Below are 12,853 nucleotides of genomic sequence, written 5' to 3'. Positions count from 1 at the left end.
AAAAGGGGGGATGACTTGTTGACAGAAATGTAATTCAAACCCAACCTTCATTTACTCGTTGTGACGCTCTGAGTTTCCACATTTTCACACTAGAATAAATATTTCTCACTCCTATTGATGCCACATAGGCCGTTGTCAAAGGGATTCGTTGTTTTTTAAGGGCAGTCACTCTTTAAAATGGGTGACAGGTCTTTAGTCTCAGTTCTTTCCCTCCTTTATGGAAATATGTACCTTCAGCTGTGTGTAGTGGAGGGGAGTCCTTAGCTCTATTAGTAATACAATGAGATGATCAGCTATGAGGCAGCATAGTGAATTAGTATTTACCCCCCTGTTGGCCCACAGCCACAGAGAATGAGGACAATTGGATGGGTCACTCTCATGTTTGCTTAAATGTAATCCTGTTTTAGTGTGTTATATGCTGTGTGTGGCACTATAGAAAGGTGTGTGTGTGTTTAATGTGCACGTGTAAGTGTGTATGTTAACGTGCACGTGTATGTGTATGTGTGTCCGTGGGTGCATGTGTGTGTGTTTTCGATTCGTATCTGAGCATGTTAAATCTCACACTCTTAGAGGCAGTTAATTATGTCCTCAGATATGGATTGCATGTGGATTTCCCCATTAAATTATCATACCATCACACAACACTAGTCTCATTCATACAGAGCTTTTGTTCATGTGCTAATGTGCTAGTGCTATACTAGATGACTGACAGGGGGCGCTGTGTTGAAGCCCCAAGCCTCCATCTTGGCACTCTCCCACCGTTGTAAAAATGATTTTGGAAACTATAGAAATGCATTTATTAATATCTATACTTGTTTTTGCCACGTTTATTCTATTACAGACACCTTCACCACTTGGGAAAATAAAAAATCATATTACGTTAGCAAAACATATTTAAAAGAGTATGTCTTTTTTAAAGTTCTGATGTTACTGTCTCCACTACAACAACAAAAAAGACTTAAATACATGTAATTTTGTCCTTGAAGAATTTAATTTAAATAATTGTAGAATTCCATTCATTCCTATGGAGGACTGCTTCTTCTGGGGAATGCCAATATGGCTGACCAGTGGCTTCAAAGCCTCTCATTGGCCAATGCATAGCATCAGCAATCCAGGGTTTTTTCATCATCGGTTTCACCCAGGGCTAATATCTACTGGAAAGCCTTTTACTTTCTCTGTAGCCTATGTTTCATGAACTTTAAAGTACATGTGCATTATGCAATGGTTTTGCCTGACCCAAATGTTTTTGTAAAGCTTGAATACATTCGGCATGGAATGCATTCAGCAGCGTGTGTGAGTTTGTGTGTGCCGTGGGTATGTGTTTGTACAGACAGTACAGACTCTTACCTGCTCGTGCAATTCCATTGTGTGTAAACGGAGGGTGGCTAGTCAGTAACTGTAGGCTAGTCAGTAACCGTAACCTCAGAATGCACACACACGCACACACACACACGCACACACACACACACACAGACAGACATACACAGCTACCTGGACTATTTGCATAGACCTCTTTTTAAACTGATGCTACTTGCTGTTTATTATCTGTGCATAGTAATTTTACCCCTATCTACATGTTGTGTACATATTACCTCAATTACCTCGACTAATCTGTACGCCCGCACATCGACTCAGTACCGGTACCCCCTGTATGTATCCTCGTTATTGTTATTTTATTGTGTTACTTTTTTTACTTGTATTTTCTTAAATCTTATTTTATTAAAACTGAATTGTTGGTTAAAGGCTTGTAAGTTAGCATTTCACGGTAAGGTTGTTATATTCGGCGCATGAGAGAGCGAGAGAGTGATGGGGGAGGACAGTAGAGTGATGGGGGAGGACAGTAGAGTGATGGGGGAGGACAGTAGAGTGATGGGGGAGGACAGTAGAGTGATGGGGGAGGACAGTAGAGTGATGGGGGAGGACAGTAGAGTGATGGGGGAGGCGAGTAGAGCCATGGGGAAGGACAGTAGAGCCATGGGGAAGGACAGTAGAGCGATGGGGAAGGACAGTAGAGTGATGGGGAAGGACAGTAGAGCCATGGGGAAGGACAGTAGAGTGATGGGGAAGGACAGTAGAGCCATGGGGAAGGACAGTAGAGCGATGGGGGAGGACAGTAGAGCCATGGGGAAGGACAGTAGAGCGATGGGGGAGGACAGTAGAGCCATGGGGAAGGACAGTAGAGCCATGGGGAAGGACAGTAGAGCGATGGGGAAGGACAGTAGAGTGATGGGGAAGGACAGTAGAGCCATTGGGAAGGACAGTAGAGTGATGGGGAAGGACAGTAGAGTGATGAGGGAAGGACAGTAGAGTGATGGGGGAAGGACAGTAGAGCGATGGGGGAGGACAGTAGAGCCATGGGGAAGGACAGTAGAGTGATGGGGAAGGACAGTAGAGTGATGGGGGAAGGACAGTAGAGCGATGGGGGAGGACAGTAGAGCGATGGGGGAGGACAGTAGAGCGATGGGGGAGGACAGTAGAGCGATGGGGGAGGACAGTAGAGCGATGGGGGAGGACAGTAGAGTGATGGGGGAGGACAGTAGAGCGATGGGGAAGGACAGTAGAGCCATGGGGAAGGACAGTAGAGCGATGGGGAAGGACAGTAGAGTGATGGGGGAAGGACAGTAGAGCGATGGGGGAAGGAAAGTAGAGTGATGGGGGAAGGACAGTAGAGTGATGGGGGAAGGACAGTAGAGCGATGGGGAAGGACAGTAGAGTGATGGGGAAGGACAGTAGAGTGATGGGGGAAGGACAGTAGAGCGATGGGGAAGGACAGTAGAGCCATGGGGAAGGACAGTAGAGCGATGGGGAAGGACAGTAGAGCGATGGGGAAGGACAGTAGAGTGATGGGGGAAGGACAGTAGAGCGATGGGGGAAGGAAAGTAGAGCCATGGGGGAGGACAGTAGAGTGATGGGGAAGGACAGTAGAGTGATGGGGGAAGGACAGTAGAGCGATGGGGGAAGGAAAGTAGAGCGATGGGGAAGGACAGTAGAGCCATGGGGGAGAACAGTAGAGCGATGGGGGAGGACAGTAGAGCGATGGGGAGGACAGTAGAGCGATGGGGAAGGACAGTAGAGCGATGGGGAAGGACAGTAGAGCGATGGGGAAGGACAGTAGAGCGACGGGGAAGGACAGTAGAGCGACGGGGAAGGACAGTAGAGCGACGGGGAAGAACAGTAGAGCGACGGGGAAGAACAGTAGAGCGACGGGGAAGAACAGTAGAGCCATGGGGGAGGACAGTAGAGCCATGGGGAGGACAGTAGAGCCATGGGGGAGGACAGTAGAGCCATGGGGGAGGACAGTAGAGCCATTGGGGAGAACAGTAGAGCCATGGGGGAGGACAGTAGAGCCATGGGGGAGGACAGTAGAGCCATGGGGGAGGACAGTAGAGCCATGGGGGAGGACAGTAGAGCCATGGGGGAGGACAGTAGAGCCATGGGGGAGGACAGTAGAGCCATGGGGGAGAACAGTAGAGCAATGAGGGAGGACAGTAGAGCCATGGGGGAGGACAGTAGAGCCATGGGGGAGGACAGTAGAGCCATGGGGGAGGACAGTAGAGCCATGGGGGAGGACAGTAGAGCCATGGGGGAGGACAGTAGAGCCATGGGGGAGGACAGTAGAGCCATGGGGGAGGACAGTAGAGAGAGACCCCCTGTCATGACACCCTCTGGCTACCTCTCTGTGCTGTTCTCTCATGCAGAAATATACCCGTCTGCTGGGAGAGAGAGGGAATGTAGAGAGAAAAGATAATTACAACCATACACATTACAGCCATAGAGGCAGAAAAGACATCGGAAAATGGATTGAGAGACAACGAGAGAAAAGAGGAGGGGGGAGAAGAGGAGTATGGCAGATAGAGAGACGGGGAGTCAGATCTGTGTGGCGTTGCCCCGAGATACAAGATGTCATAATAAGGCAAAGGGGATGGAGGGAAGGAGGGAGGTACGGACCACGCAGGGAGAGGAGTAGGAGAGACCTCAAGGAGAAGTGGTTTGGTTTGCCATTGGTCCCAGCCCTCCCACCCCCCTCTCTCTGTCAGGCAGTGGTTTGTTCCAGTTCGCTCTGGGCTCTGTTGTTGTGCAGAGCTGCAGAATGCCTGCTAGAGCCAGCTACTGCACTGCTGCTGTTTTGGAAAGAGGGAGAGAGAGAGAAAGGGAGAGAGGGTGAAAAGGAAGAGGAGGACAGACAAAGCGGATTGAGACTGTGGGAGCTTGTGTGTTCATTTCATCACCATTTAAGAACCAACCAAGGAGGACAGAGAACACGAGGAAAGAGAGTGAAAAAACGAAAGTGAAATAGAGGGTGAAGGAGGTAAAGGAAGGGAGGAAGCTGGGTCTGAGGAAAGGTGTCTGACATTGCTTGTCTCGCTTCACACGCAGGAAGATTTCTGCTCAGACAGCCCATATCTGCTTTTTTCCCCCTACTACTCTTGCAGCGTTGTCCTCCATCCTTTCTTCTCCTCTGAGCAAGAGGAGGAGAGCTAGAAGGAGAAAGAGAGGAGGAGGAGGGGAGGCAGCCCCCCCCTCCCCCTTACACAGACACACGGCACAGAACGAAGGGAGAGAAGCAGAGAAAAGAGAGCCTGTTCCTTGCCGTCTCTCTGTCGTCCCTCGGCGAGCGAGCGGCTAACAGGCACCGCTCATGTCCATGAACTCAGAGAAATCCTCGTCCCCCGAAAGGTAACATGTCCTCCCCTGCCCCCCTGCATTTTGTCTGGCTGACTGTCATTCTGTCTTCTGCTCCAGAATTCCCCCATATCCTTCCCTCCCTCCCCACCCACCCTCCTTCCTTCTCTCTCTATCCATCTGTCTCTCCGTCTATCCTTATCTCTGTCCATCTCTAGCCAGTTGTCGTCTGCTATTGTTTGTAGAGGGTGCAGTGTGCTGACACGGTGAGGAAAAAGGCGCAGTGGTCAATTGTTGCATGCTGATGTAGCTTTTCATACAGCCAGTGGAAAGACAACAACACATAGCCACCCAATCAAACCATCTCTGTCTGTCTGTCTGTCTGTCTGTCTGTATGATGATGGCTGCTCCTGCACAGCATATCTGCATATCTGTCAACATGTCAACATTAGCACAGCCACTAGCACATCTCAGCAGGACAAAACACACTTCAAATGACGAACACATCACCAGCAGCACATCTCAAAACACATGACAACAACCGAACAACAGACCTCCTACAACCATCCCCCAAAAACCTGAAAATGTTGTTGTTCATATACATATATTGCAGATGTTATTGCAGGTGGCAGTGAAATGTTTATGTTTCTAACACCAACAGTGCAGTAATACCTAACAATACAAAACAATACACACAAATCAAACAAATGTAAATTAAGAAATATCAGAACAAGCAATGTCAGATTCTGGAGTGTGTGTGTGTGCGTGTGTGTGTGTGCGTGTGTGTGTGTGTGTGTGTGTGTGTGTGTGTACAGAGTTGAAGTCGGAAGTTTACATACACTTAGGTTGGCGTCATTAAAACTTGTTTTTCAAGCACTCCACAAATTTCTTGTTAACAAACTATGGTTTTGGTAAGTCGGTTAGGACATCTGCTTTGTGCATGACACGTAATTTCACAAGTAATTTTTCCAACAATTGTTTACAGACAGATTATTTCACTTATAATTCACTGTATCACAATTCCAGTGGGTCAGAAGTTTACATACACTAAGTTGACTGTGCCTTTAAACAGCTTGGGAAATTCCACAAAATGATGTCATGGCTTTAGAAGCTTCTGATAGGCTAATTGACATCATTTGAGTCAATTGGAGGTGTACCTGTGGATGTATTTCAAGGCCTACCTTCAAACTCAGTGCCTCTTTACTTGACATATTGGGAAAACCAGAGGAAATCAGCCAAGACCTCAGAAAAAAAATTGTAGACCTCCACAAGTCTGGTTCATTCTTGGGAGCAATTTCCAAATGCCTGAAGGTACCACCTTCATCTGTACAAACAATAGTACGCAAGTATTAACACCATGGGACCACGCAGCCGTCATACCGCTCAGGAAGGAGACGCATTCTGTCTCATTTTAAAAGGGTAATTGATCATTATAAAACCCTTTTGCAATTATGTTAGCATATTATTATGTTACAGGCTCAAAATGGCCAGAAACAAAGAACTTTCTTCTGAAACTCGTCAGTCTATTCTTGTTCTGAGAAATGACGGCCATACCATGCGAGAATTTGCCAAGAAACTGAAGATCTCATTCAGCACTATGTACTACTCCCTTCACAAAACAGAGCAAACTGTCACCAACCAGAATAGAAAGAAGAGTGGGAGGCCCCGGTGCACAACTGAGAAAGAGAACAAGTACATTAGAGTGTCTAGTTTGAGAAACAGATGCCTCAAGTCCTCAACTGGTGGCTTCATTAAATAGTTCCCGCAAAACACCCGTCTCAACGTCAACAGTGAAGAGGTGACTCCAGAATGCTGGCCTTCTAGGCAGAGTTGCAAAGAAAAGCCATATCTCAGACTGGCCAATAAAAAAAAAAGATTAAGATGGGCAAAATAACACAGACACTGGACAGAGGAACTCTGCCTAGAAGGCCAGCATCCCGGAGTCGCCTCTTCACTGTTGACGTTGAGACTGGTGTTTTGTGGGTTCTATATTTTATATTTTATATTCTTCAAAGTAGCCACCCTTTGCCTTGATGACAGCTTTGCACACTCTTGGCATTCTCTCAACCAGCTACACCTGGAATGATTTTCCAAAAGTCGTGAAGGTGTTCCCACATATGCTGAGCACTTGTTGGCTGCTTTTCCTTCACTCTGTGGTCCAACTCATCCCAAACCATCTCAATTGGGTTGAGGTTGGGTGATTGTGGAGGCCAGGTCATCGGATGCAGCACTCCATCACGCTCCTTCTTGGTCAACTTTCCCTTCCACAGCCTGGAGGTGTGTTGGGTCATTGTCCTGTTGAAAAACAAATGATAGTCCCACTAAGAGCACACCAGATGAGATGGCGTATTGCTGCAGAATGCCTTCTGTATCCATTATGGTATGAGGTCGGTTGGTTTGCAGAGCCTTCAACAAAACCATAGCCCTGACCTTAACCACTTGGAATTAATGCCAAAACTGTTAACATCGTGAGTTATTTCTGTTTTTTAAATAAGACGGCATCCAGAATGTGTTTGTTAATGTCATAACAAAGCCGGCTTATATTATGCCTAATGCATTATCAGTGATATACAATGCAATATAAGTATCTATGCCAACAGACGGTATACAAGTGTATTAATGCTAATATGTGAGCAGGTTTATATGGGCTAATGTATTTGTGTAAGAGGGCAGATTATTTGAAGTGTATCAGCAATAGGCCTATTCATTATTATATTTGATTTCATGTCATCTGAGAGCTTTATCTGGATATCTGTGCCAAATCACTATATTGGGCCTGTGTTTGGGGTATCATTGCTTTATTTTTAAAGTACCATCTGGGCCAGAGGAATACACACACACAGAGACACACACAGATACACAGATACATACACACACACACACACACACACACACACACACACACACACACACACACACACACACACACTGCTGAGTTAGATTGAGCTAAACTGTGATAGCCATCAGTCAGTTGAGCTGACTAGCTGAGATGCCAGCAGCAGGAGCAGCCTATCTACTTCTGTGTGAATTAGGATGGGGGATAGAGGGAGGGATGGAAGAAGTGTGGTAGGAGGAGATCTGTGAGCGTAATGGTGCTCTGCCTCTGACACTTTTTTTTAAAGCAGCAGGCAGGCAGATTTTGACGACGGCTGTTGTGTAAGATGGCACTAGAGGCATGGCAGGGGAAAGGAGGTAGAACTGGTTCTTGATCAGATATCTTTCTTTCGTCCCTAATGGTTATGGTGATTATTGTGACCAGGTAATCTGACCCTACAGTGCCTTGCGAAAGTATTCGGCCCCCTTGAACTTTGCGACCTTTTGCCACATTTCAGGCTTCAAATATAAAGATATAAAACTGTATTTTTTTGTGAAGAATCAACAACAAGTGGGACACAATCATGAAGTGGAACGACATTTATTGGATATTTCAAACTTTTTGAACAAATCAAAAACGGAAAAATTGGGCGTGCAAAATTATTCAGCCCCCTTAAATTAATACTTTGTAGCGCCACCTTTTGCTGCGATTACAGCTGTAAGTCGCTTGGGGTATGTCTCTATCAGTTTTGCACATCGAGAGTGAAATTTTTTCCCATTCCTCCTTGCAAAACAGCTCGAGCTCAGTGAGGTTGGATGGAGAGCATTTGTGAACAGCAGTTTTCAGTTCTTTCCACAGATTCCGAGAGAGAAAGAGACCGAGAGAGAAAGCTAAAGAGGCAGAGAGAAGGAGACCGAGAGAGAAAGACAGAGAGAGGGAGACAGAGAGAGAAAGCTAAAGAGACAGAGAGAAGGAGACCGAGAGAGAAAGCTAAAGAGGCAGAGAGAAGGAGACAGAGAAAGCTAAGGAGGCAGAGAGAAGGAGACAGAGAGAGAGAGAAAGCTAGAGGCAGAGAGAAGGAGACAGAGAGAGAGAGAGAAAGCTAAAGAGGCAGAGAGAAGGAGACAGAGAGAAAGCTAAGGAGGCAGAGAGAAGGAGACAGAGAGAGATAAAGCTAAAGCGGCAGAGAAGGAGACAGAGAGAGAGAGAAAGCTAGAGGCAGAGAGAAGGAGACCGAGAGAGAGACAGAAAGCTAAAGAGGCAGAGAGAGAGAGAGACAGAGAGCGAGAGACAGAGAGCGAGAGACAGAGAGCGAGAGACAGAGAGCGAGAGACAGAGAGCGAGAGACAGAGAGCGAGAGACAGAGAGCGAGAGACAGAGAGCGAGAGACAGAGAGAGAGAGACAGAGAGACAGAGACAGAGAGACAGAGACAGAGAGAAAGCTAAAGAGGCAGAGAGAAGGAGACAGAGAGAGACAGAGAGATAGAGAGAGACAGAGAGACAGAGACAGAGAGACAGAGAGAGGGAGACAGAGGCAGAGAGAAGGAGACCGAGAGAGAGAGAGAGAGAAAGCTAAAGAGGCAGAGAGAAGGAGACAGAGAGATAAAGCTAAAGAGACAGAGAGGGAGACAGCGAGAGAGAGAGACAGAGAGAGGGAGACAGAGAGAGAAAGCTAAGAGACAGAGAGAAGGAGACAGAGAGAGAGAGAAAGCTAAAGAGGCAGAGAGAAGGAGAGAGAGAGGGAGAGAGAAAGCTAAAGAGACAGAGAGAAGGAGACAGAAAGAGAAAGAAAGCTAAAGAGACAGAGAGAAGGAGAGAGAGAGGGAGAGAGAAAGCTAAAGAGACAGAGAGAAGGAGACAGAGAGAGAGAGAGAGAGAAAGCTAAAGAGACAGAGAGAAGGAGACAGAGAGAGAGAGAGAGAAAGCTAAAGAGTGAGAAAAAGAGAGGCAGATACAGTAGAGAGATAGATAGATGTCTGTCGTTAGTGTTGTCTGTAGGTTACCTCATTATGGTGTAGGGCTGATTGACATATTTTCATTAAAAACAAATTAATTTATTCCTACTAGTTCATCCTTCCACTGTCCTGTTACAAATCTAGGGTTGCTAGAGACGCTGCCCTGTTCAGTCTTTTTGTTCTGTATCTATAGACACATCCCAGTCATTTGTTCTACTGGCTGGCAACGTTCTTATCCCTTGCTTGCTAGCTAGCCAACTACGTCTAACTTCCAGTCACGTCAAAAAGAGCAGCCAGAATAATAGCAAAGGAGCTGCATTTGTTTAAGCTGTTTTCTAGTGACATTTATCGGGATGCATCCATAACAATGAGCTAATGAGGCGCGATTTCACCTGGCATTGAAAATGTGCTCATTCGTCAGGACGCTGTTGTTCAGAGGAGCTAGCCAACAACACAGCTACAGTAACACAATCACTTCAAACTGAAGCAGGAAAGACTGCAAATTAGCTGTGTTTCATTTGACCTTTTTTCAACTATATCCGTAAAAATGATGCCAGCTGATTCATGATTTCGACTGGCTGAGAAATGCTGCCTGTCTAGTCCCGACACGTTCATTACTATGGAACAGCTGGAGATTGAATTTGAATATTGAAACAATGTTGCAAATGTTGGAGAGACCGACTGCAAGGTTTATACAAATCTCCACTGTTGAAAACGAAATGTTAGTCTAAAAGAAATATGAGATAATGTCTAGATTACTTTTATAGTGGAGATCAAGTACATAAATAGCCTGGCTGGGCTGATGAGACAGTGGATTGCACAGTCAGATGGAACAGAGTAAATAGGCAGTTTATCGTCATAGATTTAGCCGGTGGTAACATGTGGAATAGACACCAGCTGGAATGCGGTTTTAACCAGTCAGTATTTATGATTAGAGCCTGCAGCCTCTGTGAAAGGTTCTGTCAGCCACTGAGCTTACAGGGTATACATCTCTGTTTATGTCACACAGCCAAGCAGCTGGACCTTGATTTTACAGTATGCTAGTCCTCTGAATAAATGTATATGATTGATGTTTGTGACTGTATGAATGAGACTGGTAGCTCTCTAGTCTACTGTGTTTTATGCTCTGAGATCTGTGTGTGTGTGTGTGTGTGTGTGTGTGTGTGTGTGTGTGTGTGTGTGTGTGTGTGTGTGTGTGTGTGTGTGTGTGTGTGTGTCCGAGACAGAATATGATATGGAAGTTTATTGAATAGTTTGGAGAATGGGGTTCCGATGACGAGCCTTCAGGTTATTATGCTGCTGGTGGGGAGGTGGAAGGTCGTTGGAAGACTGTTGCTGAAAAACATAAAGTATGAGACAAGGGGTGAGTTGACATAAATAGTCCCCTAGATGTAGTCATCGGATGACGGAGGGAGAAGTGATTATTGCATGAGTGAGCCCATAGATGAATCAGCAAGTGTGGTGGAATTGCCTTAGTGCCATGCTCATTGGCTGAAGTTAATAGGACAATGACATTCTGCACACTTGCTAAGGGCAAAGAGGAGGAGAGACATGACGCTGTCCTGATGAGGTAACATTATTAAATACCTGCTTTGTGGATGGGACAACATGGGCACTCCCATATCCCATACCATACCTGCTATGCTTATGAGTTACCACAATAAACACTACAATGGATGCCTGCTGTGCTTATGAGTTTTTCCATAATGAACACTACAATGGATACCTGCTGTGCTTATGAGTTTTTCCATAATGAACACTACAATGGATACCTGCTGTGCTTATGAGTTTTTCCATAATTAACACTACAATGGATACCTGCTGTGCTTATGAGTTACCACAATAAACACTACAATGGATACCTGCTGTGCTTATGAGTTTCCATAATGAACACTACAATGGATGCCTGCTGTGCTTATGAGTTTTTCCATAATGAACACTAAATCAGATTTCTGCTGTGCTTATGAGTTACCATAATAATACTACAATGGATACCTGCTGTGCTTATGAGTGAGATAGGAAGCAATGTGAATTATAGAGTTTAATAGATGAATGAAGTGATGATCCATTGAGACTCTTTTTCACACCAGTATTTCTACTTGCCCATCCTCATCTGCACATATATAACTCCAGTGTAAATTGATAAATTGTAATTACTTCACCACTTTGGCCTATTTATTGCCTTACCTCCTTACTTCATTTGCACACACTGTATACAGATTTTTGTATTGTGTTATTGACTATACGTTTGATTATCCCATGTGTAACTCTGTGTTGTTGTTTTTGTCACACTGCTTTGCTTTATCTTGGCCAGGTCTACCTGGTTAAATAAAGGTGAAATAACAAGAAAAAGACCAGCCTTACTGATTGAACTTTCGTAAATACATTTGTGTTTTTCTGTGCATTTCTGTGCATTTCTGTGAAACCTTTGTGTGTTGTGAGTGGGTGGTGTGTGTTTCTGTGAAACCTTTGTGTGTTTGTGTGTTGTGAGTGGGTGGTGTGTTTTTCTGTGAAACCTTGGTGTGTTAGTGTGTTGTGAGTGGGTGGTGTGTGTTTCTATGAAACCTTGGTGTGTTAGTGTGTTGTGAGTGGGTGGTGTGTGTTTCTGTGAAACCTTTGTGTGTTAGTGTGTTTGTTTCTGTGAAACCTTTGTGTGTTAGTGTATTGTGAGTGGGTGGTGTGTGTTTCTGTGAAACCTTGGTGTGTTAGTGTGTTGTGAGTGGGTGGTGTGTGTTTCTGTGAAACCTTGGTGTGTTAGTGTGTTGTGAGTGGGTGGTGTGTGTGTTTCTGTGAAACCTTGGTGTGTTAGTGTGTTGTGAGAGGGTGGTGTGTGTTTCTGTGAAACCTTGGTGTGTTAGTGTGTTGTGAGTGGGTGGTGTGTGTTTCTGTGAAACCTTGGTGTGTTAGTGTGTTGTGAGTGGGTGGTGTGTGTTTCTGTGAAACCTTGGTGTGTTAGTGTGTTGTGAGTGGGTGGTGTGTGTTTCTGTGAAACCTTGGTGTGTTAGTGTGTTGTGAGTGGGTGGTGTGTATCCCCCACTTGAAATTGGAGAAGCCAACGTGTTTTTACTGTGATTACTGGAGCTGCCACTCTGAGTGAGTGAGTGAGTGAGTGAGTGAATGAGTGAGTGAATGAGTGAGTGAGTGAGTGAGTGAGTGAGTGAGTGAGTGAGTGAGTGAGTGAGTGAGTGAGTGAGTGAGTGAGTGAGTGAGTGAGCGAGCGAGACCACACAAAAGGACACCAGTGATAGACAGAATGGTGTCAGCTCCTCCCACCTTCACCAACAGTGGTTGTTTGAACCATCAGTCATGGCCAGACAGCACAGTCCTAGACCACATCGCATTGGTTCTAGTCAGCAAGCCTCCTTTCCCAAATCACCACTGATCTGACACGAGTTGATAGCCAGTGAAGGTCAGACACAGACAGAAACCGAGACAAACGCACATCCCAAGAATCTCAAAC

At 45.6% G+C, this 12,853-nt stretch overlaps 1 protein-coding gene across 8 annotated transcripts in view; it reads left to right on the top strand.

Moving 5' to 3' along the window:
- Positions 1–12,853, top strand: part of srpk2 (SRSF protein kinase 2) — a 105,482-nt gene that overhangs the window by 26,900 nt on the left and 65,729 nt on the right. For 2 of the 8 annotated variants that reach the window (XM_090231287.1, XM_090231288.1), the window contains exon 3: positions 4,434–4,677. The exons of 4 other annotated variants lie outside the window; for them this stretch is intronic. In XM_090231287.1, coding sequence (XP_090087413.1) covers positions 4,640–4,677 — 38 coding nt within the window. In that variant the 5' untranslated portion in view covers positions 4,434–4,639. Of the gene's footprint in view, positions 1–3,905; positions 4,678–12,853 lie in introns of those variants that run through there. 2 more of the 8 variants (XM_090231286.1, XM_036969499.2) reach the window with 1 other exon arrangement.

Source organism: Oncorhynchus mykiss, chromosome 4 (genome assembly GCF_057628025.1).
Source record: "Oncorhynchus mykiss isolate SJ-2025 chromosome 4, ASM5762802v1, whole genome shotgun sequence".
NCBI lineage: Eukaryota > Metazoa > Chordata > Actinopteri > Salmoniformes > Salmonidae > Oncorhynchus > Oncorhynchus mykiss.
Note: the sequence above shows the minus strand (reverse complement) of the source record. Positions and strands in the feature narration are given on the sequence as shown.